The sequence below is a fragment of the Pelecanus crispus genome, chromosome 9 (assembly GCF_030463565.1).
Source record: "Pelecanus crispus isolate bPelCri1 chromosome 9, bPelCri1.pri, whole genome shotgun sequence".
Taxonomy (NCBI): Eukaryota; Metazoa; Chordata; class Aves; order Pelecaniformes; family Pelecanidae; genus Pelecanus; species Pelecanus crispus.
Window position 1 is genome coordinate 1765672 of NC_134651.1, and position 27963 is coordinate 1793634.

A 27963-nucleotide genomic window follows, 5' to 3' on the forward strand; every position below is an offset into this window, starting at 1 on the left:
CTGATTATCCCAGCTCAAGTAGATGTTGCTGTTTGATTGCAAACACTACTCATAGCAGGCCCTTCTTCAGCACAAGCTGGCTGGAATTAACTTTTTCATTATCCTACATGGCTCCTTGATGGCTGAGTAGCAGGGTACTTGTGTGCTCTAGGAACAAAAATGTCTAATCTAGTCCAAAGCTGCATCTGCTAGGGAAAAATCCACTGATTTGTGCTTTTTAACTGTAGCTTGAGAGACGACGACTTAGGCTACTCATTTAAGTTTGTCTTCATTAATTTTTAAAGTATTCTGCTAAAAATAATATCAAATAGTAACGATCATTATTGATGACTGAATATTCAGATAAATGGATTATTGAAGATGGTCAATAGTGGAGCTTCCAAAATCTCTTGGATACATGGCTACTTTTTATATTCCTCGTTAAAAGCTTTAATTTTGATGCAGATATGTTCTTTAAAAGATTATCAGCCTTTGAATAACCACTAAGACCTTGGGTTTTAAGTAAATGAACTACCAATTCATTTTCCTAAAATAAGATCCTACAAAACTACAAAGAAGCAACATTCTCCCTAATCTTCAGTGTAGAAATATGAGAAAGAAGAGGGAAAGTACTTTTGATTTCACCAATCTCACTGCAAGCAGGTCAGACAAACCTATTGCCAAAAATCTAATGCCATTTGAAGCTGCAGTGCACTGCAGTGCCAGGTAACAGGAGAGCCCTCTTCTGTCAAAGGCCCACAAGCCAAGAATAGGAATTGTTCTCATTTCCCATTCTCATGGGAAAGGAAACAAGAGACAGGAATGTAAAGTAGAAGTTAGGAACAAAAGGAAGGAGAAGTTAGAAAAGAAGTGCAATGCTGAAGACAGGGTGCCAACCCACCAGCATGTCAACAGTGCTCTAACGGTCTAGGCTTTAGTTGTTCATAGTTAATGATTCCATAAGAAAAATCAAAATATAAATAATCAAAGCAAAGACATTCTTCCAATTTCAGTGCAAGATGTCGATATAAGATGTCATGACATACCAAGTCAGCACATAGGTCAGTTATATTGATTATCCTTTTGTGTAAGCATGAGAAAGGGAGGAAGGCATCAGCTTGCTTTCTGGTTGAGAGTTTGTGTTGCCACAATAAGGGGCTTTTGTGGAAAACAGCAAGGATTGATCAGGCACGATGACCTGGTATCATCTTCCTTGTCTGATATTAACAAGCTCCACAGTCTCTCCTCTTTTCGAAGTCCATGTACCAACACTGATATTCTTATAATTTCCTTTTGGGATACTGGTTCCTGATATCCTTCAGTACACACTGTTTCAGATCACAGCCTAACATATACCTACATGCCCTGGCATATACTGTCTCATTATATCCCTTTAAAACTGCTTCCAAGAAAGCAGGTATAGATGTTTCAAAACATTCATTTCCTAAAAGCATACTTAATCCCCACTTCTTAGCACTTTTTGTCATATTTTCACCATTCACTGCATCACTAGTTATTCCTGTGATACTGTATAATTAGTGTTGACAAGTAGTAAGAGTAAACTTACCCTCTCAAGCAGGCTTAACTCAAAATGCACTAGCCCATATTGAATAATTAAGGAAAAGCTTTACATAATTATATGTGCATGTTCTGAGGGTGTAATTGTTACAAAATTACTTTCTCTTCAGTGCAATTAAAGTCGGGGGGGCATTAATTTTTGCCACCAGTCTCATTTGGGCTGCGTACGGCAGCAGCCGTTTTAGAAGATATTGGTTTGGTACCAATACGATGGCGTGGTATTACCATTTCCATCTGGTTCCCATCACTCGGGAGTATGACAGGGCACCTCATACAATATGCAGCACTCTCCTGGAGCATGCAGAGAACGCTGCTGGAGGCAAGATCTCAGCGGGCTGTCCTTTTTCTCAGGACAGATGAAAACTGTATTGCAAAGTAACTGATCCATGGTAAGGCAGCAGGTGGCAAGCAGGCACATGGGAAACCTCGCCTCAGAAAACCAAAACTAAACATTGCAGGTCTGTAACACCAAAGCAGCCTTATAATTGCATAAAACCATCAGCACAAGTGTTGAAGAGGTCTCTGCTATGACTGAAATAAAGGCACTTGATGTGATATGGATACAGCAGAAAGGAGGAGGGGAGGACAGGCAGCAATCAGACCAGAGCCGCAGGTTGGCTGACACCCGAACGCAGGGCAGCATCGCTATGGGGCGCCCAAAGCACGGGCAGAATGAGGCCATTCACTCTATGATGCAGGTCCAAAATGGCCAGCAACTACAAAGCTGCTCCTTAACAGGGAAGACTACGTTCGTAGAGCCTATTTCACCCATGCCCCACTACCCAAGGACAAGTACGAGACAAGCTCTGTCAGTCAGAAGAGCCTGGACATCCTGCTGTGGAAGCAATCCGTCATTTAGCAGGAGATCAGTTTTTGGGGAGGACCAACTCAGACATTGATACTGTTTATTAGGAGAGGGCACTCCCATAGGGACAATCCTCAGGCATGCAGACGTGACTGGACATCCAGGGATGTTCCTCCCTCATGGCTACTTCTGCTAAGAGGACTGCAGGACCAGGAGTCCTTCCAGGAAACCAGCCTAATTTCTGCTCTTCTGACATTTAAAGCTATATGATTGCAATTTCAATAGCAATGAGCTGAGTTTAACTGCACCTAAGTGGAAATAACCTGATTCGCAAGCTCTGCGGTGAAGGCAACAGGGAGCTCTCCTGAAAAAAGAAGCCAGCGTAGCAAGTTAACAACAAAACCCAAACCCCTTTTGTTCTGTCCTCAGGCTGCAGAATATTTAAAAGTCTTGCCAAAAGAGTAGCAGATGGAGTTGGACAGACTGTCCACAGATTTGCAAGCAGCCAGACAACAGCAAAAATGAAATGCCGTTTGGTTGAAGGCACTTGAGAGCTGCATTATGATTTGAACCATTATCAGCTTTTGAAGGCAATCTTGCCTTACCCGAGGACATTGTTATCACGTCTGTGTTCCGAGAACAGTAAAGGGTAAATCTGCTCTAACACTGTTAATAGTGGGAAGACCAGAGGGAAGAGGCAAAGAAAGTGCAAGGTGCTTCTAAGCTACACTGCCGAGAGGTTCATCTACAGGAGATGATGCTTTTACTCTTTTTATTGTTTATTTTTGGAATAATATTGAGCAGAGCATTTGTAGCCAATAGCCCTGTCCACATTCGGCATTTTGAGTAGTGTGTAGACAGAGAAGAGGATGCAGTATGCCAGACTTGACAGTCAACTTGTTTTTTCCGCTGCATCGGTAGATTCATAACGTCCTTGTGCAGCCACAACGGCTGCTCTTCTGCCTCTTTCACATGTTTTTCTTCCTGCTCCAGGTCCCCAGGTGCCCTCTCATACCACTGCTCTTCCGCTGTTCCTGAGCACTTCAGCATCTCCGTGAACATGTCCTCCCTGGAGCACTTCTTTGCTTTCTCATCAGTGTCAACCTTGCTGCTGCTGCTGTCAAGGGTGCTCCACTGAAGGGCACCCAAGTAGAAGGCAGTGATTAAAAAGGAAACAAAGGAAAAAGCAGTGAGCTCAGAAGACTTAGGGCATTAGCATAAAGGGAAAAAGATACAAACATCTTGTGCTTTAAAGTTGTAATTAGCAGAATTGCCAGGACCAGATTGCTTGCAAGAATCTGTGTGTTGAGGCTATCACAGGGAGATCAGTGACGTGATAGCGCTCAGTGTTTCAAGGGGGAAGGAAGGAAGAACCGCAGTTGTACAGGCCAGGGAATTGCCACAATGGCCAACAGGGGGAAATTCAGCAACAAAACAGCACAGACTGTTGACATTTTATGCTAGGTATAACTGGGAAAAAGCAGTCATCACAGGCAGGATCCCAGAATGGCACAGGAGATTATCCAACGATTGCAGGTAAAACACAACGTCTATACCCAGGAAGCTCCAGTAGCTTTGGATGTTAACATTTACATTCCGGAGGTTGTTTTGGAATGGTACTCTGCAAGGACACACGGGCTGAGCAAACAACCCAGGACCAACTGCCAGAAGCAAAGAGTCCTAGAGATCACAAGGTTCCTTCTGTGCTCCTCAGTGTCCAGTGTCCAAGTTCTCTCCAGGGGTCTGTCACTCTGCAGACGATTTTTGTAGTAATTCAGTCTCTTTCAAGACGGGCATGAAAATCTCCACCGGAGCCACATATTTAGGAATGGCTAGAGATTTTTTTTTTTGTTCAGCAAGTTCACTCATAAGCACATTTGGGGAAAATCTCCGATTTTGACCCAACTTTGCTTCTTACGTTACTTATGCTTCTTTTCCTTTTTTTTTTTTTAAATTCCTTATCACTGCCTATTCCTGTGGTTCCCTGAACCTAGAAGTGCAACCTTCAGACGTGAAATTTCTTTGTGCAAGTCCCACACATCTGTGAGGAATGATGCCTGAAAACAGACTTTCCTGAAGAAAAATTGGGAAAGAGGGCAGAATGGGGGAAAAAAAAGAATAGAATCCAGGACACCTCGCTCTTGGCCAGGCTGCTGCAATATCCCACTTTGTATTACATAGTTTGCTCTTCTTATTTTGTCATGTGTTTCTAGCTTTAAAACATATCACATATATCATACACCATCCTAATTTAGGGTATATCTGCCAAGACCTTTACTCATGAAAAGCATCTCCTGGAAACATCAACGCCCCACCCCGACACCAATAAGCAATCCAGAGAAGCTATGCAAGAGAAAGCAACCATGTTAAGACAGAAGATAATCAGCCGTAACTAAGAAGTGACTGTTACCTGAATGCCATTATAAACTAACAAACACTAACCATATTGCCCTACACTTGCCTTTCTTCCACCAGAGTCTGAGAAAGTTCAAACTCTTTCTACAAGCATTTAAAAAACAATAAAGCGTTTAGATTTCTTTTTGTTACATCCGTTCTTTCCCCCCTGCCACAAGCTAAACGTTCCCCCATAAAATTCTTTCCCTATGCTTTAATGTATTTTTATGTACATATATATGGGCGCATAGTATTCTCATACCTTTTGTTCCACCTTTAGAAACTGAGCAAGTTCTTCAACAGTGAGGTGATCCTTCTTGTCACTGTAGCTTAAGAGCAGTAAGTAGAGATCTCGACGTAAGGACATCATCTTGTAAAACACTGAAAATTCTTCAAAATTCAGGGTTCCTTGGTTCTCATCTGTGTCTGCTTCCTAAGAGACAAAGACACTCAGGTAAGCATGCTAAACACAGGTGAATCCAGAGAACAAAGCAGAACAGGATTTATGTACATGAACAGAAATTTAATAAATTCTAGTCTGCAAGATTCTGTTCAGACTCAAATCCTAGTAGGCTAAAATAACTGCAAAATTATAATACCATCTATTGGATTTTTTGGTGCAAACAGTTACTACACTAAAGCCACAGGTTCCCTATGAAAGTCTCAGTTCCATCTTCAGTTTTGAATTTGTTTCCCGTGTAGAGAGGCTCACCCTGGGCTTTATTCTGATCTCTGTTACTCTCTTGTATGCCCTGCAGTTATCCTGGATTAAAACATAGCAAGGAACATAATAATTTCACCCTGTGGCTTCCTCTAACAACAGAGTCTGACATTTGAAAACATTCAGGACAATATCACAGTCTCAAATTTATGTTAATTCAAACTGCAACACTCTCAGCCCCCTGTCAGCACTCTGTAGGGGGGACAAGTCTGCAGCAGCGTAAGATTCCACACCAAAATACATGCCCAATGGCCCCAATCTTAGTGGCAGGGTTTTTTTATCCTCAGAGGTAGGAAGAGAAGAAAACAGTACTTAACACATGTTAATACAAGTTTTTACTGTGAACATCTGCCTAAGAGGATTGCTTTGGATTTTCAAAGCAAAGAATATATTCTGGAGAGCTGCTGTCAAATATTATGTAGGTCTCCATGAAAAACGAACTTCAGGGAAGCTACAACTCTTGCTAAGTTTGAGGCTGTAAGCAGATAATGGAGACAAAGCAAAATAAATGTTTAGAATGTGCTATTGTTCCCAAGAAAAATGTCCTTTGTTCATAGCTGTATATAATGTTTGTTCCCTGTAGTTGTAAACCCCCTTGCCATTCATGTGCTGTTAAAAATGGTGCTTCCTTCTGCATAGAGTCCTTTTAACACTGACTCGGCTTTGAACGGGTTGGCTTGTCTCTACACCGGTACACCAACTACAAGTTTGTCTCCAGGTGGAGGGTGTCCTCATCCTGCTATCACTTCTTCCCTCTCAAGCAAGCTCTTCCAGCTGGTGCCCAACCTCACTTCTGTAGAAGAGGAGCTTGACTAATAGCACATGCAAGGAACACACCTCTGGCCTGCTTTGCTTTCCAAGGATCCAGTTTTACCTTCCCTTCACACAAACGACTCAACCTTGAAGCACCTCTTAGAACAGGAACCAATCTTTACACCAGTGACTCCTCGTACGTGCACACAGCTGAGCCGCAGCCCCACACTCTGCGCCCAGACGGCTTCGTAAGCCTGGCCACCCCCACGGAGCCACAGGTGCCCCCCCGGGCTGGGGGCTGTTTGTGCCACGTCTGAAACTGTAACACCAAGTCACGCAAACCGTACCACCGGAGCAGATCAAGTGCAAGAACAGCGCAGAGCAGCTAGATGTAGGGGTGAGGATTTGTCCCAGAGTTACTCTGCCATTCCCTTTATCCCACGTTAAGTCCTGGAAGTCCACAAACTGCTAGCACAATGCATTGCTGGTGGGGTAAAGCCTTTAGGATTGAGCGCTGAATGACTAACAGTAAACGAATCTTCAACACTCCTTTTATATTTGACCTTAATAACTTTAACCATGCCTGTAAGGTCTAGGATATTAACTCAGGTACAGGCAACCGCAGCAAAATGAAAATAAGCAAACCAGTTAATTTTCAACTAAAAGTTGCCTCTGATTATACAAAGGCTGATGGTTGCTAGAATGCCCTAGTTCATTACTAGACACTTTAAAAGCGCCAAGTGAACTACATTTTCTTCCTCTCAGTACATGGCTTCACAACTCTGCCTCTCCCGCAGCAGTCAACAATATCGGCAAAACCCGAGGATCTCAGGGAGCTGCATTTCATTACACCTTGTTAGTGCTACTGTCATCTGAGCTATAAACTCAGATCACAGCAAGTAAGCCGAGAAGAAAATAATTCCCAGCTACGTGGTGTCAAATGGGATTTTAAATCGCTTTATATCTACTGCATATCTTAAATGACATTTCTAATTTGCGGGAACAAGTACAACCCAAATTCACCTCCGCAACACAACCCCACCAGTTTCCACACTCTCGAGTCTTTGGAGAGTAACTTATACTCCATAGACATACCTCTAATGCAGATTTTATGCCAGACAAATAAAGCACTTTTGACCACAGAAGATTCTTGAACCTCCCCATGTTTTATAGCAAACCAGCTTTTGGCTGGTACTGTGTTTGAAGAGTTAAGAAAATTTTATTTTGCTCTCCATTACATCCTTGGCTTATCCTTCCTTTCCTACAGTAAACACTAGGGCTGGTGGAAAACGGTAACTGTTTTCGGGCGACAGAAATAAAAAATTTATTCTGGCTAAGTAAGAGGAAGTTGTTACAAAAAAAAAAAATTTACTTTCATAAAGCTAGCTTCTATTGAACAATTTTCCGTAAAGGAAATGAAAAAGGATTTCAATAGAAACAGAGTAACTTCATTGTCCATCAATGCCAGCATAGAACAATTCAGTTCACAGAGATGAAAACAATAATGCATCTGAAAAAGTAATATTAATAAATTGTCTTCTATGTGGTTCCTGTTATTAAAACAATGTTCTGATGCATCTTTGTCTACTTGGAAAGACTTCAAAAAGGTCTGTGAGGTGTTGGAAAGGACAGAGTTTAACTCCCAACTTGCAGATCCTATTCTGGATCTGTCCAGAAATAGACCAAAACTGGCACTATCTTACCACAACAACGCTGTGTGTTAGAGGCCACCAACCTGAAACATCTGCCGGACCTTCCTGCGGGGCAGGTTAACATTTAGTTTATGCATCAGCTGATGGATCTCTTCAATATTCAGCAGGCCATCTCCATTCTTGTCAGCCTCCTCAAAGGTCTGTTTGACCCAGCTGCAAACGTGTCAAGGAAAGGTACAAGAGGGTGATTTCCTCGCAGAGGAAGGAGGCAGAGCAGTTAGACAGGTAAGGGACAAGACTCAAATCAGGAGAACAAGACCCTGCCCCAGCTCTTCCGGGCAGGGGGATAATTGTCCTTAGCAGAGGACCTTAACATCTGCCAGAGAGAAGAACTGAGCATTATTGAATGCAGCCTTCAGAAACGTGTCTTGTTCAAGTCAGCATCTCTGAGCAAAACACTGGAATTAAGACTTCCCACAACCTGCATTAGAGTTATCGGGGTACACCATGAAATAGTCATTGCTGGCAAAGATCCAGCACTATCTACATGGTTCTCCCCACACTGATGCCAAACCAAAGCACTTTTACTACTGCATGCCTTCTGGTACAATTTGCTATTGTACTTCCTACCTGGTGCAACTAAGACCATTGACCTCCATGAAGCTGTATCTGCGGGCTACTGGTTTCGTGACTCAACTCAAGGGAATAGGGCTCAATAGCATCTGCATCAGGGATGACATTAATCTACTGCAAAAGGATGGAATAAAGGAGACTCTGTGAAATCAGCCCAAGTACATTATTATCAGCCTGAGGTTTCCATAAGAACCTCATTAAAAATTAACCACTCTTGTTTTTCCATGCTCTCTCCTCCAAGACTGTCACACAGTTCTTTCATCCGTATATTTGTAACTCTTCCATCTCTGGACAACTTCTCTGTCCACCATTTTCTCCCCAATATCTCTGCCCTCACCTTGTCCCACACCTTCCACAGGGCAGCAACAACTCCACAGAATCATAAGTTGCACAGAGAAAATGGATAGCACTCATACATTTGCTGTTTCTCCCCTCAGAAGGGCAGAATGGCATCAAATAAAGCTAGCAGCTACCCGATTCAGAAAACAAGAGGTGATTCTTCACACAGCATACAGCTCACCTCTAACATAACCTTTTTTGGGCTGTTCTGCAGGTTTACATGGGTTTGAGGTGACACTGAACCAGTTTTATCCCCCTGCCCTTGCTACAGTTTCATTCAAATGCTTCAAACCAGTACTGGTTTTGACAATTACTTACAGCTAGGTCCACAATACCAGCCCCATTGTGCTCTCAAATCTGCTACTAGCTTCTCCTCTGAGAACATACTCGAAGCTTTCAAATATTGCTGGGCTTGCTCTGATATCTTCTTCCACTTCTCCCTTCACTCTGCTTGGACTTCTCCACTTTTTAACCAGTACCTTTTACCCCCTCTTTGCACATACATCCCTTTGCAGCTTTTACTAAGTTGTTACACTAGCTGGAACTGGTACGGGGTCATTTTGTCTCCCAGCTGCCACATTTGATAACACAAACAAGACTTGAAGTGATGTTTCACCAGAACAGAACATACAGCAGCTCTGAAAAGTCACGGATAAATATAGCAAGCTGAGTATGTGTGCAACAGAGCATGCAATATATTGCCCAAATGGATCTGTGCCTATCTTGTAACAGAATTAAGCACTGAAAATATAAATGAAAAATACCTGTAGTGTGCATATTCTCCAGAAGGAGTATTTACAAGTGACCACTGTAGATTTCTGCGTGGCAAAAGAGACGGGTTACAATTTTAATCAAGATGGATTTGTTGGGGGTTTTTTTTGGTTTAGGAAAGAGTGTTCTTTGTACTTAACATACTAGTCAGCGCTGTTGTGAAAGAAAGCACATCAAGAAAACATTCAATGGACGTGATCTTTACAAGAAGTTCATTTTGGTTACTAGGCTACAACAAACATTTAAGGAGCTTGAAAGATTTGCGCTCCTAACGATCAATGGAGGCTGAGAAGTACACACAGATACCTAACAGACACCAAGAGAAACGGAGATGGCCAGGAGTTGCTAGTCAGTTTACTGAAAGACTCCCAAAAATGTCAGGGTTTCACTTGTGCAGAGGCTAACAAATTCAAGTTTTCAATTAGTAATATCTTGCAAACAGTGTCTTCTAATGGACCTTGCAAGTTGCAGCAGAAAAATGAAAGCACAGCTGGGCAAACAGAAGATGACAGAAATCCTGAAGTCATGCTGGGGTTCGTATTTGTTGAGATAACTAGAAATGACTGTTTTGACCCTTCAATAAGAATTTCACTAACAAAATGCAAGACTATCCCCTGACTTCAATAGAGTTTAATCCAGTCCCTAAGGCACAGCTGATGTTTTATTGCACAGATAAGTGTCCATGTCAAACCCGTAACTCAAGTTTCCATTGCAATCAACAGCAAGGTTTTTGGTCACTTAACGGGAGATGAAAGGACACCTTATGCTGAAGTCACTAAAAAACAAGCCAGAAATACTGAATCAGAAGCTGGAGCTCAGGCTCATAAAAGGATACTGATCGTGCGTTCTCTGTCGCTTAGCAAGCGAGTCCTCATCACTTATTCCAGCCATCAAATATTTCAGTCCTGTGATCCAGGTGCGAGCTTCCTCTGGGTTCGATGTAATCAGATCCAGTGACTCCATGTGGTTGCCGTGGTAAATGGTAAAGCAACAGCTTGGGTCAAAGTTCCCCTCTGCATGGCGGTGGAAGATTTCAGACTGCCGGCCTTCGGTGACTTTGTAAATGGAATCGATGACAACTGTGGCAAAAAGGGAAAACAAAAATTGATGTGCTTGGATATCCACCCAATTTCTTTCTGCTTTTGAGCAATTCTGAATTATTCAGGCTAAAAGTCACTAAACTTTTTTTTTTTTTTAATATTAGCTCTTCACATCCAAAAGGGTTTTTTGATTTCAAGGCTTATCCTTGCTCTGGCCACGCCGTGTCCACAGCAGAGCTGTCTCGAAGGCAGGCCAGTGCAGGTACAGGCAGGTTACAGCACAGCTCTTTGGGTGCTCCCTGCTACATCTGAGGACTGTAGGCTACTCAAAGGGGAGCACGAGGAGACGGATGCCAAGTGTCTTCCACCAACCAGTGAAACACCGCGTAGCTCCAAAGGGGCTGCACCCACCACAGCCGCGCCTTCTACGGCAGGAAGGCAGGGATACCCATCGCTGTGCTAGGGTAACACGGCTCCCGGTGCCATGGCTCCAAACAGCTCTGCTGTTCAACACAGCAGCTCTTCGCCACTGCACGCTGGCCCCAAAACATCAGCTGTCACTATCTGTAGCCCTCCCAACTGCTTGTTTTTAATCTCCGTGACAGTTCTGTGAATTTCTAGTCCTTATTTTATTCAATAAACCACTAACTTGAATTTCCAATTTAAAACAGTGCAGCAGGAAGCGTTTCAATGAGAAATAACTCTACACAATAACTTCAAGATGTAATAACGCCTAAAGAAAATTATCACAGTTAAGATTAAGAAACCTCAGTCTAAACTTTTCTAGGTTTTGTGATGTATACATTGAAAAGGGTTCAGCACAGTTTGTTATCAAGTCACTCCAGTTTGCTCATAACTCACGTCAACATTTTCCACAGATTTATATCTGACTGAACTACACTCCCCTTCCTTTCATAACCCCAAACTTTTAGTAGGTGGTTAAACTCACCCTTGAAAACCTTCATTTAAGCATCAAATAATTAATAAGTTAAAATAAGCATCAAAAAGCATTTATTTAATTGATCCAAAAAATATTGTTCATTTTTCCCTCTGTAATTCACATTCTAATACTGAACTGCCCAAGAAATTAAAAGAAATATTAAAAGTTTACTTTTTGCCTTTTCGCTTTTTCTGGATGGTCTCCATCGGATGCAGGTCCTGTGCTCATCCAGGTAGAAGAGACGAACAAGGCCTTTGGTTCCGCTCTTCAGCTTAACCATCTGAGTCCCAGACTGCATAACACTCATGCATCTTTCAACTGCAAAGCAGAACAGAATAAGTTCAACTAAATGGCCATCTAATTCCACTAATAAAATGACCTATTGGCTTTCCAACACCTTCCAAGCATATAAATTTTTTTTACTTGCACCTTTAATGACAGAAACTAGTCATTGCTGTGTAAGAGACATGCTATTTCTTCTTGTTCACAACTAATTTCTCCACATAGGAAAATAAATAAATAAATAAAACCATCTGTCAAAACACCTTCATGACAAAGGAGGCAAAGAAAACTTTACCATATATTGAAGGAAAAGTTTTATAGTTGTTCCATGCTTACTTCCTTTAAATATGTTTATATTATTATTATACACAGCACCATCATTTAAAGCAGCACTCTGCAAGTTTTGAATGGTGAGACTATCATTCAAACTCCACATTCCTTTGAGCTCAGTAATCCTTTAGCTTGTATCTTATGCTTTTGACCCTGTTAGAGCTGTTAACAAAATTACAAATACACAATCCTTCCTCCCTATTACACACGTTTACACCCTCTCCATCCTGCTACCAAATTTCAGTCACATACTGTGATGACTTCCTTTTATCCACCCATCCCATCCGGGACGATAAGGCTTTGTTTCTCTATGTTTTGACTAAAACTTACCCATCTCTTCCATTTTATCTCACATCTTCCCTCCTACAGTTTTCCAAACACTAGGATCAAGATAACATTTCCTCTTGATCTCAGTATATATCCATGCTCTTAAATTACCTTCTCCTGTTTTTATCCATTCACAGTCCCTCCTCACTTGATATCACTCCAAATTCACCTCCCAGGTGATTTGTTTACACTCTGGCCGGCTCCCAAATACTATCTGGGTCTGCCTTTATTTCTTCTTATCAGCCGCCTTCTCTTCACCACTTCTCTCTTCAGTACTCCTCTTGGTCTCACAACAAAGACTAATACACCCTCCCACTCCTCTAGGCCAGAGCTAGGATTTCTGTCCTGGTTTCAGCTGGGATAGAGTTAATTTTCTCCCTAGCAGTGGGCACAGTGCTGTGGTTTGGATTTAGTAGGAGAAGAATGTTGATAACACGCTGATGTTTTTAGTTGTTGCTCAGCACTGCTTATGCCAGGCAAGGACTTTGCAGCTTCCCCTGCTCTGCCAGGGGCACAAGAAGCTGGGAGGGGGCACAGCCAGGAGAGTTGATCCCAACTGCCCCAAGGGCCATTCCATACCATACGGCGTCATGGGCAGTATAGAAACTGGGGGGGTTGGCCGGGGAGCAGCGATCGCTGCTGGGAACTGGCTGAGCATCGGTCGGCGAGTGGTGAGCAACTGCATTGGGCATCACTTGCTTTGGATATTATTATTACTATTATCGTTATTATACTGTTACTATTAGCATTACTATTTTACTTTATTTCAATTATTAAACTGTTCTTATCTCAGCCCAGGAGTGTTTCTCACTCTCACTCCTCCGATTCTCTCCCCCATCCCATCGGGGTAGGGGGAGTGAGCAATGGCTGCGTGGTGCTGAGCTGCTGCCTGGGGCTGAGCCCCGACAATTTCTTTTCTCAGCTCCCAACACCTCCTTAGCTCCCACAAGCAAGCGGCACGAGCAGCGCAAGCGGCACGAGCAGCGCAAGCGTCAGCGGCCTGGGCACCAGCTGGCACCCCACAGTGCCCCCATATGCCCCAGCACGGTGTGGTGGCCCTGCTCAGCTCGTCTCCACGGCAGGAGCGCAGCCAGAACACATCTTCCAGAGAGACCCACACAACCGCGAGGCCATCGAGCTGCCGCTCTTTCCAAAGTGCCTCTGGGTCAGACGCAGTCAGAGCAGCATCCTAAATATTAGTCAAACGTGGGGCAAACAGCCGTTGTCGCTCGACCAACTTCTCCTGGCTCCCTTGCACAAAGCCCTTTTTGTTGGCAAGCCGAACACCACATCAGATAACTGCATCAGAAGCGGTGTTTTTGCTGAGTTGTCGTCTTGGAGGAATGAGAAGACTCAACAGAACCAAACTCTTCGGAAAGCATCGCAGTTGTGCACGAGTGCAATAAATTTGTCCTTTATTATGTCCATAAATACGCGGCCTTCTTTGAATCATCACACATACCAAATGAATGGGTGGGTTTGGAAGTGCTTTAAGATGAGCCAGAAAAGCAACATAAATCAAGCCAGAAGCAGGTGTTATACAGTATCCACCCATTGACTGTGCCAGTTTTAACTTGCATCTATCTGAAGATGCACAAAGTACCAGGAAGACAAGCCTTTACACCAGGAGGGATGGAAAACTCAGAACCTTAAAGAATAAGGATTAACTGAAGCAAAAATAAGTCTCCAAAACTTATTACATATATATATACATACATACACACGCACCTTCTCTTGGCAGACTGAGGCTTTCACTTTGGAACTGAGTTTAGATCAAGTTAGCCTTGGATTCCTAACTAACAAACAAGAATTGTCCTCCAGCACAGAAATAAGGCTCTCCGTAAGAAAAGGTTGTGTCAGTGTGCGTGGATATGCAAATCTGAACTGCTACGTTAGCCTGGCATACAAACTGCACGCGTGTTTTTATTTTACTAGAGTGATTGATTGCAACAGGGCTTTGCTCAGGAAAAGGTTTAGCAACAAGCTATTCAATGCAGAAAATCTGCTTCTATGCACCTAAGCCTATCAGTTATTAATAAAAGTCTTACAAAAATAACTAATTCTCACATAAGTCTTTCTATTATCATCAGCTCAGTTGTCACAGAAAAAAAAAAACCACCCTAGTTTCAAGAAGATGTTGTTAAGGACTGCTAGCAAAAGGTAGCAGAAAGAGGACTACATCTCCTTAATGCAAGAAGAGCAGAAAATGGGCCACACTCAGATAATTACAGCCAACAAAACCATGGGGGGAAAAATATCACAAAAGGTAATCCAGTTTCTTCTTCAGTTTCAATTGCCTAAACATTTCTACATCATATTCGTAACTGTTACAGATGCATTTCACATACACGTTTTCAGATAGACTTCAGAACCAAGGTTATACGGGCTAGATTTTAAAACATGTTTTTCACAGATAGAGACGAGTGGAAGAAATCCAGTTCCTGCCAAGTATCTCAATATTCTCCATTTCCCAAACGCCATCTGCAATAAGTCTAGTGCCCAAGTAAGCACCATCTTTTCTGCTTGCACTTTTCCAGTTCCAAGAGAATACCACCAGAATGCAAACATTTAAAGAAGAATAGTAAATGTCTAAGAGCTCATTGCATCACCCCTGCTGCGTAGGTGTTAATAACAGAAAGAATCCGCTTTAAAGAATGGACTACGGTAATAGAAATGCCACACCATTCATAGGCCTAGTGGATTTCAACTCTGCAAACCACTTACAAAATACACCATCCTCTCCTTTAAGCTATTTATAAAATATAAGCACACAAAGAAACAAAGTCTTTTTCAAATCTATTCCTAACATGCTAATTTCAGTCTCTGGCCAAACATTCACAAGAGAGACACCGCGCATTAACATCTGAATAAGGTGAAGTTATTGAACAGCGGCAGTTCAGAATAAAGCTCCAGAAGAGCAATTCAAGAATGCTTTCACTAGGGAATAGGAAAACTGGTTCCAGAAAAATTTAATCCTCTAGATAAATGACAAATACTGAGTAAATGAAGCAGCTCCTCGATGCAGACGTATATTAAAATTTGAGAAAGCAAGATATGGTTTCCATTATATGGTATTTTTCCTAGCACAAGGGCTAGCTGTGCATTTTTTGCCCAAAGTCTGAAAATGAATTAAGTTAAACTAGAATGCAATATCGTTTATATGTTACAAGAACAAAGAAAGGTAATCTGGAAATTCCAATAGAATAGTATGCTTATGCATTGTATACTTAAAGCTTTACTTTCAAATGAAAAAAAAAAAAAAATCTTAAAACTACAAAGTCACTTCTGTTTCCAGAGTTATGCAAACTCATTCTTGACAGTCTAAACTCCTCCTCATGGACATCCTAATAGACATCCTGTAGTTTAACAGGTTTTACTATTGAAATACCAGTCTATTTTTTCCTCCCAAAATAACCATTTAAAGCAAAACAGACCTGAACTCAAAGAGCATCTTTTAATCTTTAGTTCAAGTGACGATAATCATTCTTAGTAATACACACATCTCCTTTTCCAAAGGAGCTGCCTCTCCATCGAACGGCAAACCAGATACAAACCCATCTGTGCCAGCTGCACTTTTTCTGAAGTGGCCACGCTCCCCAGCACGTGGCAGACCTCTGAAGCCAGGAGGAAAGCCATCCGGGCCCCGGGGAAGTCCAGGTGTTACTTGAAATCTTGCACGTTAGGCAGACGCTATTTATTCTACCTGACGACACTGCTCCTCGCTGCTGAATAAATCAGGCTGCTGCCGGAGAACGCTAAGCTGGAACTCTGACTGCCAGCCACACGCGGCCGTACGAGCCTAATCCGCCCCAGATCAGCCAACGCTACCTTCCATCCAGCTCCGCTCTAATCCATCCCCACGAGTGATCAGGTACTTAATAACGAGGGAATAGCGTAGCGCCGCGCCCTGCGAGACCCTCTCGCAAAAAGCTACAGCTCTGTTCACGGGTTTAACAGCCGCTCCCTGTACGAGTCCTGTTTTTTCGACAGTTTGCAATTCATTTGGTTTAATTCTCAGCAGCGATAGTCACGACATGCACATCTGCCTGCTGTTGCGCTTTACTACAAATCCTTTAATGCATGCCAGACCCTTCAGTTGATACTAGAAGGAAAATATTTAGGGAATGAAAAACGTTATCCCTGGCAGCACTTTCAGCAAAATAGGAGTGCGCTTTGATACACAGGGCACATCACAGCAGTGAAACAAACGTCCCATCCCCACAGAAGGTGTTCATCCAGGATTAAATAAATATGCTGGTCACTTCACAACCGGAACCAAGAGGCAGGCGCCGCGCAGGAGCCGCACCGGCACCCAAAGGACACCGGCGGGGATGCTCGGCGTGCGCCGGCTGCCCCATCGCCCGCACCTGACAGCCAACACTGCACCAAGGTTTTCGGGGTTACCCCGGCTCCTGAACGCTTGGTCTTGCTGTGCCCTCAGCCCTGATTTGCTTCCCCAACCCTTCATTTCAGTCACGTAACCCTAGAAGTAAGCAACGGCAGGACCAGTTTGAGATTTTTTGCTGCTATATTTTGGGTTTTAGTTATTCAAGATAATACTATTACCTAACCATTAGCGGCAAAACTCCGTATTGTCACGAGCCTACAGCAAAACCTTGATGGAATACAGGTTTTGGGTGAACAGGGGTTTATTTCACTTTTTTTAGCCAGTTTCAGTGGGATTTCACTTTAAAAAAAACATTCTTTTTTCCACCGTTGCCTTCAAAGAACCGTTACTTGCAAAGAGACAATGTTAACTATTTGAGCAACAACAACAAAAGCTCAAGGCCCCATAGGTTTCACTCTGTGCATGCTGTGCAGTTAGTTGCAAGCACATGCAAAGTTTCAACTAAATAACTTCCACGTTTATCCTAAGTTTACTCCTGGCAGCCTGCTGCCACAGTGGCACCCGGCTCACCCTGAGCAGCATCTCACCCAAATCTCCTTCAGCTTCCCTGAGACAGCACAAGAAAGCCATGAGACAACGTACATAGGTCTTTAAATAATGAGTTATTCATTCAATTTAGGGACAGCCAGTAAAACCGATTTTGGCAAAGGGCAGCGTGTGCAACTGCTCCATGCAAACAGCTCAAGCGTTCATGGCAAACCCTTAGTAAGTTACAGTAGGCCCTTAAAAAATACATGGGTGTGAATATGTTTAATAGCTTTAGGAGGAGTGTCCTATAATTGAGTGTAAAGACTGCACCACTCAAGTTGAGACATTGTCTTTTTAAAAAAAAAAAAAAAACCAAAACACACCCAAAAATGTTTACTGCTTTCTACAAAAACAGTTTGTTCTCATTTTTCCCCATTACATTACTATATGTTAAGAAATTAATATTTCAAAGTGCAACTGAAAGAATAAAAAAGGTTTAGTCTCATGTCTTGCTTTTATGGACTTAATGTTACAGCCATCTGAAAAACCAAAATGATTAAATACAGTATAAAGAGCATTACCAAACAATGAGAAGCATAATTATCAAAGAGGATATAAACTGTGTTTCTAAATTACATGCAGCAAGCTGCATTAAGCCAACATTAAGCTTGAGGAGATAAGACAAACCCACAAAGCGCAGAAGTGACTTTTTCAGTTGCAACACCAGCTCTTCTCCCCCGCATTCAGTATTTTTGGTTTTACTATATACTTCGCAGGTATATTGTGCGCTTCTCTCTTCAGAGGAAGAAAACAAAAGACCCCCCAGTACCACCACCACCACCACGCGCTGCTCCCACCCACGTGCGTCGCCAGGACTCCTGCAGACACCTGCGATTCACTGCGCTGCGGTATCCCACGAGCCACAACAGCATCCTACACCTCACCTTAGGGTAATGCTCTTCACTACTGAAAGCATGGTTTATGTTACTTTATTTAAACCCCCAAATGCCACTGTAGTAATTCTCTCAAGTTTTCAGATTTAAAAACCCCAGCATTCCAGAGAGCGAACTCTGAGCGAGGCTGGTATACAAGAAGTAGCTGGTTGGTGGGCGACAGAGGAGTCCCAGCGTGCTCCCACCACTGGAACTGTCTGTCTGGATCCAGCTTGGAGTCCATTTCTGTACTGACGTGGATGCACATTCCCAGAAGCAGGCATTGAGGAAGGGTGCAAAGAAAAAGCACACACACCCCTGAAGTGGACAACAGCACGCAATCCAACTATCATGATCCAAGTAGTGAAGATACACTAGATGCGATCATACAAGACATCCTCAGTTGTCTGAACTCTTCCTTCCACCCTGCCTGCCAGCCGTTTATGCATCATGAGTATGCTGTAAGTTTGCCTTTACGTTAATGCCGCTAAAAGCCATTTACTCCCTACCCCCATTCCCCAGCAAGCCCGCTACTATCCAGCACAGCACACGGCTTACCACTAATGTCATCGAATTGTTGATTGCTCTTTTTTTACGTAACAGCCAAAAAGCTCAGGAGAGCAGAGACCGCAGAGGCAGGTCTGGGGGAACCCACCAATTTAAATAGACGCAGCTCATATTTTATGCCAGTTTTTAATTTGCTTTACAGCAACTCTTCCAAGCCCTCACGGAATTTTACGTTAAGCTTCTTACAGTAGATTTAATCGTAATCTCTGTGCAGTTCACCGACATGAGATGGGACTCTCTCTCACACTTCTGCAAATCTCAAGAAATCCTCGAAGTCGTCACACACAGCAGCAGGGACACCAGAGACGGGTGCTAGTTCTTGCAAGGCCCAGCTGAAAACAGTGCAGGTGTTTCAATTTCAGCCCTCAAGAAGGTAGAGAATCAAAACAAGTAGAGTGACCAGCAAAACACAAACTGTGAACTGCTCAAAACAATTGTGAATGGCCTACAATCAGTGAAAATCATTAAATCTGAAAAACAACTCATGCTTGTAAATTCACTAAATAATGCGCAAACAAAAAAAGGGGTGAAGCTTAAGAACAAAAACATATACTACCCATAAGGGGGGGGGGGGGGTAGTCTATCAGCATAGTTTTAACTCTTTGTAGGTCTGGGAACAGGCTGGTCTTGTCTTTTTTCCTTAAGAGGGGGAAGGGGGAAGAAGAGAGAAAGAAAAAGAAAAAACTTGGGAGCGGTAACTCCCAGAAGTTATGTTCATGAGTAATACATATTTCATAGTAACTGCCGTTTCACCCAGCCATATTGAGGTTGCTGCCTTAATGCTTCTAGGATCATCAATTTAACTCATTTTATTTTCATACTACAAGTGAAAAGTTTTTGCTGTATGCCTTCTCCACAGCTGATCCTGGGCGATAATTAGTTATTCTTGCCATGGGAGTGAGCACCCAGAGTCCTTTCCCAGACAGGCCCCCTCCTCTTTTGCACTTAGAGATCAGAAAGGAAACAGAAGCATCAAGACCTGGCACTACAATATAATCCCCAAAGAGTTTTAATCATCCTTATTGATAAATCTTGTTCCCACAGTGAGACTATCTTCTACAGAGTACTGTGCAATTCAGAAAGTGACTTGCTAGGACACTGCCTTATTTACAGGGCCTGTGATCCCCTTTCCGAGATCTACACTTCAGTACAGCAACCGAAATCCGAGAGGGCAGCCCCCAAATACAGTGAATAATGCATGTTTTCCACCTCTGCTCATGGATACCTTCCTTCTGCTAGCTCAGCAGGCTTCTAATTATTGTCTTCAAGAAATGAGCCCAGGTTTCATTCAAGCAGCACTCTGGAAAGCAGCTGATGAACAGATCACTCGGCAGGTGCAGCTTCTCTGCAGGCCTGCTGGGCACTTACGCTGCTGGAGCATCCCGAGGGCCTGAGCGGTCACAAGGCTTCGGGACCCCAGCTCTAGTCCCATCCACAAAGCACCACCTGCGATGGGCCACCGCTGCCGACACAGGGCCAGGAGACCCGCTGGGCGACGGCTTACAGGGGAGCGTTATTGCTACTGGTTCCTGAAATACAATAAATATCCCTGAGATTCCTCCTCTTCCTTCGGAAATAGATTGCATCAAAACGGCTCATTTTGAGTGCTCTGGTGCCACTGCAACCCAGCATGACTGAGGACTGTAAGACTACGAAATTAGTTCTTTATCAACACTGAAAAGCACAATCATTTCACCACAGGCGTGGCCAACTGCCAAAACACAGTCCTATCATTAGAGGGAACAAGAAACACAGATTTATTAAGCAAACACAGTTAACAAGTTTGCACATCCTAATCCTCATTACTGTGTGAGGATGCCTCAGCAGGGAGGGCACAGCAATTGATTACCACGCCACAGAGCAAGCGGAAGCAGCAGCAGGTAGGAAGAAACGGAGGAGGGTAGTTCCCACTACACCTGCCAACACGGAATTTGAGTGGACAGGTCTGTACGTACGTCCTGCTGCGACAGCCTCAGTAGCAGGTTTCAGGACAAGCAAAGGGCAGAGAGGCATTTGGCTTCTTGGGCAGCATCCTCCGGCCGCCGTAGCCATTTGCGAGGAACGCTAGACTTCGTTCTGTGGGACTGCGGCCGTGTCTCCAAAGGAAACCCTAGGGTCTCCCGTTTGCTAGGCAAGCTTTTGCTCAGGTACCAGAAAGGACGGCAATAGCTGGCTCGAAGGAGCTGAGCCGAGTCACCTGTGCATGCTCCTGAGCAGCGTGAAGACAGGAGCACCTCCTCCGAGGCCTCACGGCAGCCGATGAAGAAGAGCCTGAAAGGCACCCCGGGAGCTACGCCTCCGGATGCAGAGGTCACAGTGGAAAGCAATAAGCCGCAAACTCTTTCTCTTCCAGAATCCCGTGTCTGTCCTCTAAAAATCAGTAACTCCATAAAGAAGGATCATACGCCCGAGAACCAAGTGTGTCTTGTTCTAAGCCTGCCTCTGTTGTACAGCATTAAGTGTCATCCCTGTTCCTTGATCCGACTTCAATGAAATACAATTCCCACAGCAACGTACTGAGCTGGGTCCGATCCCCTCACCTCCCCACCCCAAAAATATGTCATTCCTTTCTATCTTATCCCTGCCTTAACTTCTCCAACAAAACAAAAATAGAAAACCCCTTCATAAAGCTTCCACACAGGAGATGTGCAGAGGATAAACTGTCCCGGCTTCAGCGCAGTGAGTTCTGATGTCTGCAAATTTACCAGCAAACAGCAATATGTCATGGCAATCTTGGCACCTGTACAGCATCACAGCCTGGTCAGGAGAATAAATCACAGCCACAAGAGCAGCTGTAGCTGCAGGATGAAGCAGGTGAAAGAGGGATCCAGGACCTGGAGCGCGCTCGGCGTGCCGGGCTGTGACAGGGGCTGGGCTGGAGGGAGCATTGCTGCCCCTTCAGGCTGCCAAATAAATCCACATCTGGGGCTCAATTAGAGAGTAGGAGGGGAAAAAGCAGAGTAGAATTGAAGGTGGAGTTAATTAACCTTTAAAAGTAATGAATGAAGACTACAGTGCAAGTGACAATATGAACTAATTTATTCACACTCCTCAGAAACAGTCATTTTGCTAAAGAAACATGTTCATCTATTCCATTCTCAAATCACCTCGGTGCAAGTCACCAACAGTGAGTCATCTGTGGGCAAACAATGAATTGACAGTCTCGAACACCAAAGTAATTTTATTGCTGAAAATAATGATGTTTCATGCATCTGAGTTTCATGCTGATCAATGTTTCTGTTGGTAACATGTGAAAATGTCTCCAAATCAGTTACCTGTTACACTGCTGAGGATGCCAAGAACCTGATGTAGAGCAGGCACAAACTTCCTCGCCTACCACTGGGTTTCCTGTCACTTGTATAAAACAAAGCCAGCTTATGGTTTCCCATAACTTTAATTTCAATCATGCAAGCAGCACACACACCAGCACAACATGCTGCCTGCATACTAACAGGCTGTCCTCTAAGACATGAGCTGCTTAAGTGACTACTTCAAAATGTATGGTAAAGGGGAAAAATAAGCACACACATTTCCTCTTGCAGGTAAGCTCAGTGCTGGGAAAAGCTGTGAGCTTTTCTTGCGGCGAGCTCCTTTCACCAACCCCTGGTTTCACCAAGCTACTGCATGCCACCACACTGACAGCATTAACGTCGATCCCAATATAGCATTTGGCCATTTCAGTCTTCATCAAAGCAGTGAAAGAGTTACTTTAACGGTTTTAAGTTTACGCCACATAGTAGGCACTGTTCTTCAGCAAACTCTAAGAATCTTTTCAGTTTCATACGATGACAGCATTTTGTAGATTTATTGAAAGAAGAGTATATTTAATTCATAAGCATTAAAAAAACCCCACAAAGCAGTTAACAAGCATATAACCTAGTTACTAGTTGGTCTACTGCACCCTTGGCTCTGCAGAAGCAGATTAGACACCTCTCATGGAGCCATCAGCATTCCGCATCCAGCTCCAGCAGCCCCCAAAACCTCACCGGTGCCGCGGAAGGGACCCGGCGCTCCACAGCGGTGCGCCGCAGCGACGCTCCTTTCAGGCGTTCCACTTCACGCAGGGTAACATCCTGAGAACAGACCAAACAACCCAGAGCCTTTAAACCTTTCAAAGCTGCTATGTGCATACACTAATTTATTGTGCGTGCATATAACGCTGTGACAGATTTAAGCTGTTACTGGATTTAGACCTGTGGAAGACCAAGCTCTTCACAGGAGGAGGTTGATGCCTTCAATATCCACTCAGAACAGTATGCTGTTCTGAGCTAATTCCTTTATATATCACTCACTATTCTAGAGTCTATACTTAATACTTGTTTTACAGGTGCTTGGATAGATGTCAAGACGCAAGAGTCCCGAAGAAGCACTAATAACGACCTTAAAAAAGGCTGCTGTGATAGTTCCTGTGAATGAAACGCAAGGTATTTCACTGCTGTTTCTCTGCTCAGCCGTACCAACTGCAACCCTAGTGTCCTGCTGAAGATAACTACAGAGTACCGCGACCCGTCAGCCTAAGACCCGGACCCCCAGCCAAGGGAAGCCTGTACCGCTCCTCCCGAGCCGTGCCCGCCAACGTCCCACTGCCAATACCTCTTTGGGCACAAGCGTGTTTCCCACGCACAGCGGTTTGCAGTCACGTACAAATTTACGGCCAAACTGCTGGCAGAAGCCGAGCTGCTGCTTCCCGCAAGCGCCCATTGTGGAGCCAAGTCAGTCGGCCTGCGACGGCATGCACGGTACCCGCCTGCTCAGTTATCCTTTAATCAAGGCGCTATCATACGCGCGCTCTTATGTGCAAAAATTGTGCGAGGGGTGTGATCCTCGCAACAAGGGCAACAAGGCTGGTGAAGGGTCTGGAGCACAGGGCTGGTGGGGAGCGGCTGAGGGAGCTGGGGGTGTTCAGCCTGGAGAAGAGGAGGCTGAGGGGAGACCTGATCGCTCTGCAGCTCCTGGCAGGAGGGGGCAGGGAGGGGGGGGTCGGGCTCTTCTCCCAAGGAACAAGTGATAGGACAAGAGGAAATGGGCTTAAGCTGCGCCAGGGGAGGTTTAGGTTGGAAATTAGGAAAAATTTCTTTATGGAAAGGGTGGTCAAACATTGGAACAGGCTGCCCAGAGAGGTGGGGGAGTCCCCATCCCTGGAAGTGTTCAAAAAACGGGCAGAGGTGGCACTTGGGGACATGGTTTAGTCTAGTTTACCCTTGATTGGTTTAGTGTGGACTTGGTAGTGTAGGTTAATGGTTGGACTGGATGATCCTAAAGGTCTTTTCCAACCTAAACGATTCTATGATTCTATCCTGCTGTTATCGCTATGAGCGCTGGCAGGCCTAAGCAATCACCAGCCTGAATAAGGGGGAGATCAGGCACTCAGCCTGCTGCCACCATCCAAGCACGTGAATATATTCGTGCCTACAAAACACGACATCCCACGTCTGCGCTTGTGCAGCGTCAGCCCTCCTGCGTGCGGGGGGCACCCCGGGAGCCCAGCCGGGACCCCACACGCTGCTGCAACGCCACCGAAGCAGCCAAACCTGAACGCAAGGGACGCTGCGTTGCACTTGTTGCTTCTGCATCCTTTAACCGCCTCCACCAGACAGGGAAACGGTAGTGCTACTAACTGAAAAAGATTAACAGAAATTTGGCAGTTGCTATTATAACTGGCTAAGGAAAAGGGACTGCAAAATTACCTCAAACAGAATTTCACCGTCAGCTGAGTACTTCAGTATGAATGTGTTTATCTACACATACATTTACACGAGCTTCAAAAATTAAGCCTGATGCTTTTCTTCTAAACTGTTCCAAAAACCCCCTTCAAATAAGCTAGCTCTTGTAAATTATTAAATGGGGACATATCCATTACCTCCTGCGTCTCAGAAAGCAGATGGAGTAACACCTGGTCTCCTTTACCTAACCATAGGCATCAAAGCTTAATGTAGAGTTTTGTGTAACCAAAACCTCCAAAATAAAAATAACAGCATTCAGAATTGTAGCATACCAACTCCAACATAGGAGGCCCTTCCCCGAGAGGATATACAAATAACTGACTTTTTCTTAAAATAGTCTTAATTTCTTACACAATACCAGTGTCTATTTCCAGTAACTTTCCCTAGCTAAAAAATATTTATCAAATAAAATTATCCATGCTAAATACAAAGGGGGGCAGAAGGGGGGTGGGGTGGGGAGAAATCAGTAGATATCAACCCCCAACACTGCCCTTAAATTTTTTAACATGCTTTATAGTGGGCAAAATGATATTTCAAAGTACGATCCATGACTTTTGGTGGCTTTACTTTAGATTAGTTTGTTCATTTTTAAATTATAGATAGAATAATCTTGATAGAAAATGTCTTCTGAACTACCCAATTTCAACAAGCCAGCTCTTTGCTACATGTATTTTGTAAGTTTTTCTTTACAAACACATAACCCAACATTACTAATGATGAACAAAATACAAAAATAAACTTTATCTACCATGATTTCTCCTTCTCTCTACAGCATTTACTCCATATCCATTTAGAGGCTTAAACTAATTACCACTTTCCATCCAGCACTGACTTAAATCAAACAAAATCAGACATTATAAACTAAAAGTTACTGAAGAAAGTTATTCAAGATGTCTTCCTTTTTTGTGTCATCCTCCTACAATTCTTGAAAAGACACATCTTTTTCATCCAATGCTGTTTGATTAGAATTTTACACATCATTTGCATACGTGTTATACTGTTTATAAGTGCTACTAGAAAAAAAAAAACAGAAACTCTTTCCACAGAGAGCTATGCCACAGCAAAATGACCAATAGATGAAAAGGTCAAAAATATTTTTTTTTTAAAGGCAAATACATTTGTAATAATTTAAGGTAACACACAAATGCAGTTTGTCCATATCATAGGAGCAGTATCCCACATACAATCCATATGCCTTCATGGAGAAATGTACTTTCAAGTCAATACAAAAATACCAAGTTTTCCTCTTAAATATTCAGGAATATATATACACACACATATTTTTCATACTAATAACGTCCACATAAATATTGTACGTAACTTACCAATCATAAGGATAAAGTTACCTGATTTTTCTATAAGCACTTCCAGAAATGTTATGAGCTCTTCCTACAGTAATTCCAAACTCAAACATCCTTACCTTTTTCTGGACTTAAATTTTTATATACTTCAAGGTCTGCCATTAAATTTGTAACTCATGCATTATTGGAGAGTAGAATGGAAAGTCTCACTGCAGGAAAGCCTCAATTTAATCTTCGTGTCTCCAGAGCTAAAACATTTGGAAAACAATCCTTAGAAGTACAGGAGAACATGGCCAGCACTGCTCTTCACGAGGAACGACAAAATCTTCATGATCCATAACACAAAGACAGGAAAGCACAAATCCAGAGGCAATAGCAGGCAACTTTCTTCAAAACCGAAAAGCACAGCCTGAGAGGGAAGCTGGAAGCATCTGCTCTGTGCTGCTGCTGTGGGAATGCAGGAGCAGCGACTACTTTTGGTATGAGACATGCGTGCATAGCACAGCGATTAAGATGCTCCAGGCATTAAGCGTGCGTAACGCCCGGGAAGAAAAGCTCTATAGGCAAGCGCGAGGAAATCCCGCTGGCACCCAGGGAGGCCGGTCAGGAACGGATTACCATACTTCAGTTAAAGAACGGGAGTGTGACGCAGGCTGAATGCAGAAGAGAAAAACCACCCTCACTCCGAAGTAACTCCCAGCGTCTGCAGCCACGGGATTCTGCGAGGCGGAAGGAGGGAACCTCTGTGGACCGCACTCCTTTTCCCCAGGTTTTGTGCCCCCTCCTCCTGTCTCTGTCACTAACTTGAAGCGCAACAGCCGTTCTGCAGAATCAGGCCAGTCAGAGCACAAAGCATGCAAATGGTTTAGTCTGTGCATCACTGAGCATTTGATTTCGTTAGAACAAGTAGTCTTAGTCTCCTGCGAGATGCTAAGCACTAACACTCCCAGAAGCTATGAAAAATTACCATGCTACTGGCTAAACACTGTGCTTGTTTAAGCCAACTCAATGCTACTGAAATCAGTAGGTTTATAGCCAGCGTGGAACAATGGGCAGAAACATTCAGACTTGCATAAATTGCACTTACTCATGACGGAGCCCAAGGGGACAGAGCGCTGGAAAGCATGGCAAGAATAAAGTAGGCTCCATATATAATGCTTTGCATCTTTGATTTATTGCATTTTCTAATTGTTTCACTATTCAGCTGGCTTTTACACAGTGACATTTACATCAGCGCACCAAAGGAGTCCCCAGCTGTATTCTCAAAGATTGTGACAGCAATAAAAGAGGACAGAATTTGTCTAGTGCACGCTAGGAAAACGTTACACGATAGTGTGACTGGGGGAGGGGCGGGGGGGGAATAAAACCCAACAAAAAAAACCCCATAGTGCTACACGTCTGTAGAACTTGAGTGAGATGGGAGACAAGATACAAGTGGAGTTGACATGTTTTACTTACTGAGAAATCATTATTCCCTAGCTGTTGCTGGCACAAGTAGTAAGACTTCCCACAGTCACCACATGTCACGATAGATTGCAGCACGCTGCAAGATATATGGGGACTATATCTAGCAACCTATGAAACGGAACAACCCCCCAAACCCACCGTAGGATCGTTCTTGGCTGCCCTCAAAGTTTGTGCTTCTAATCACGCTTCCAGCTGAGGATGGCAGGACATGGCAGATGTCATGTTCTGCAGAGAGAAGTGTCACTCGTCCTCGGTGACAAGAAGGGGAACGGAGCAGCTACGTCGTTACCCCGCCACTGGTTCACACCTCAGTTCACAAGATTAATGGGTGAAGTCACCATCTGAAGCCTCTAGACAGTTATCAATACATTTACGTTCAAATGAATGGATGTGTTATAGTTGCAGTTCACCAACAAAGAATGAACTGTCACCACTCTATAGTTTAACTATTGATACATCAGATTGCACTTGCTAATGTGTTAAGTGCAAATTACTCCACACTCCTATCATTCTATTAATTATGAGAAGAGCTATACACAAGCATCTTTAACAC

The 27963-nt window shown here is 43.6% G+C and overlaps 1 protein-coding gene across 1 annotated transcript in view; it reads right to left on the bottom strand.

Annotated features, from left to right (window-relative positions):
• PLCH1 (phospholipase C eta 1) overlaps positions 1 to 27963 on the bottom strand; it is a 72233-nt gene that overhangs the window by 33465 nt on the left and 10805 nt on the right. The window contains exons 2-5 of the mRNA XM_075716350.1: positions 11777 to 11923; positions 10461 to 10704; positions 7966 to 8095; positions 5019 to 5189 (exon numbers count right to left, since the gene is read on the bottom strand). Coding sequence (XP_075572465.1) covers positions 5019 to 5189; positions 7966 to 8095; positions 10461 to 10704; positions 11777 to 11923 — 692 coding nt within the window. The remainder of the gene's footprint in view (positions 1 to 5018; positions 5190 to 7965; positions 8096 to 10460; positions 10705 to 11776; positions 11924 to 27963) is intronic.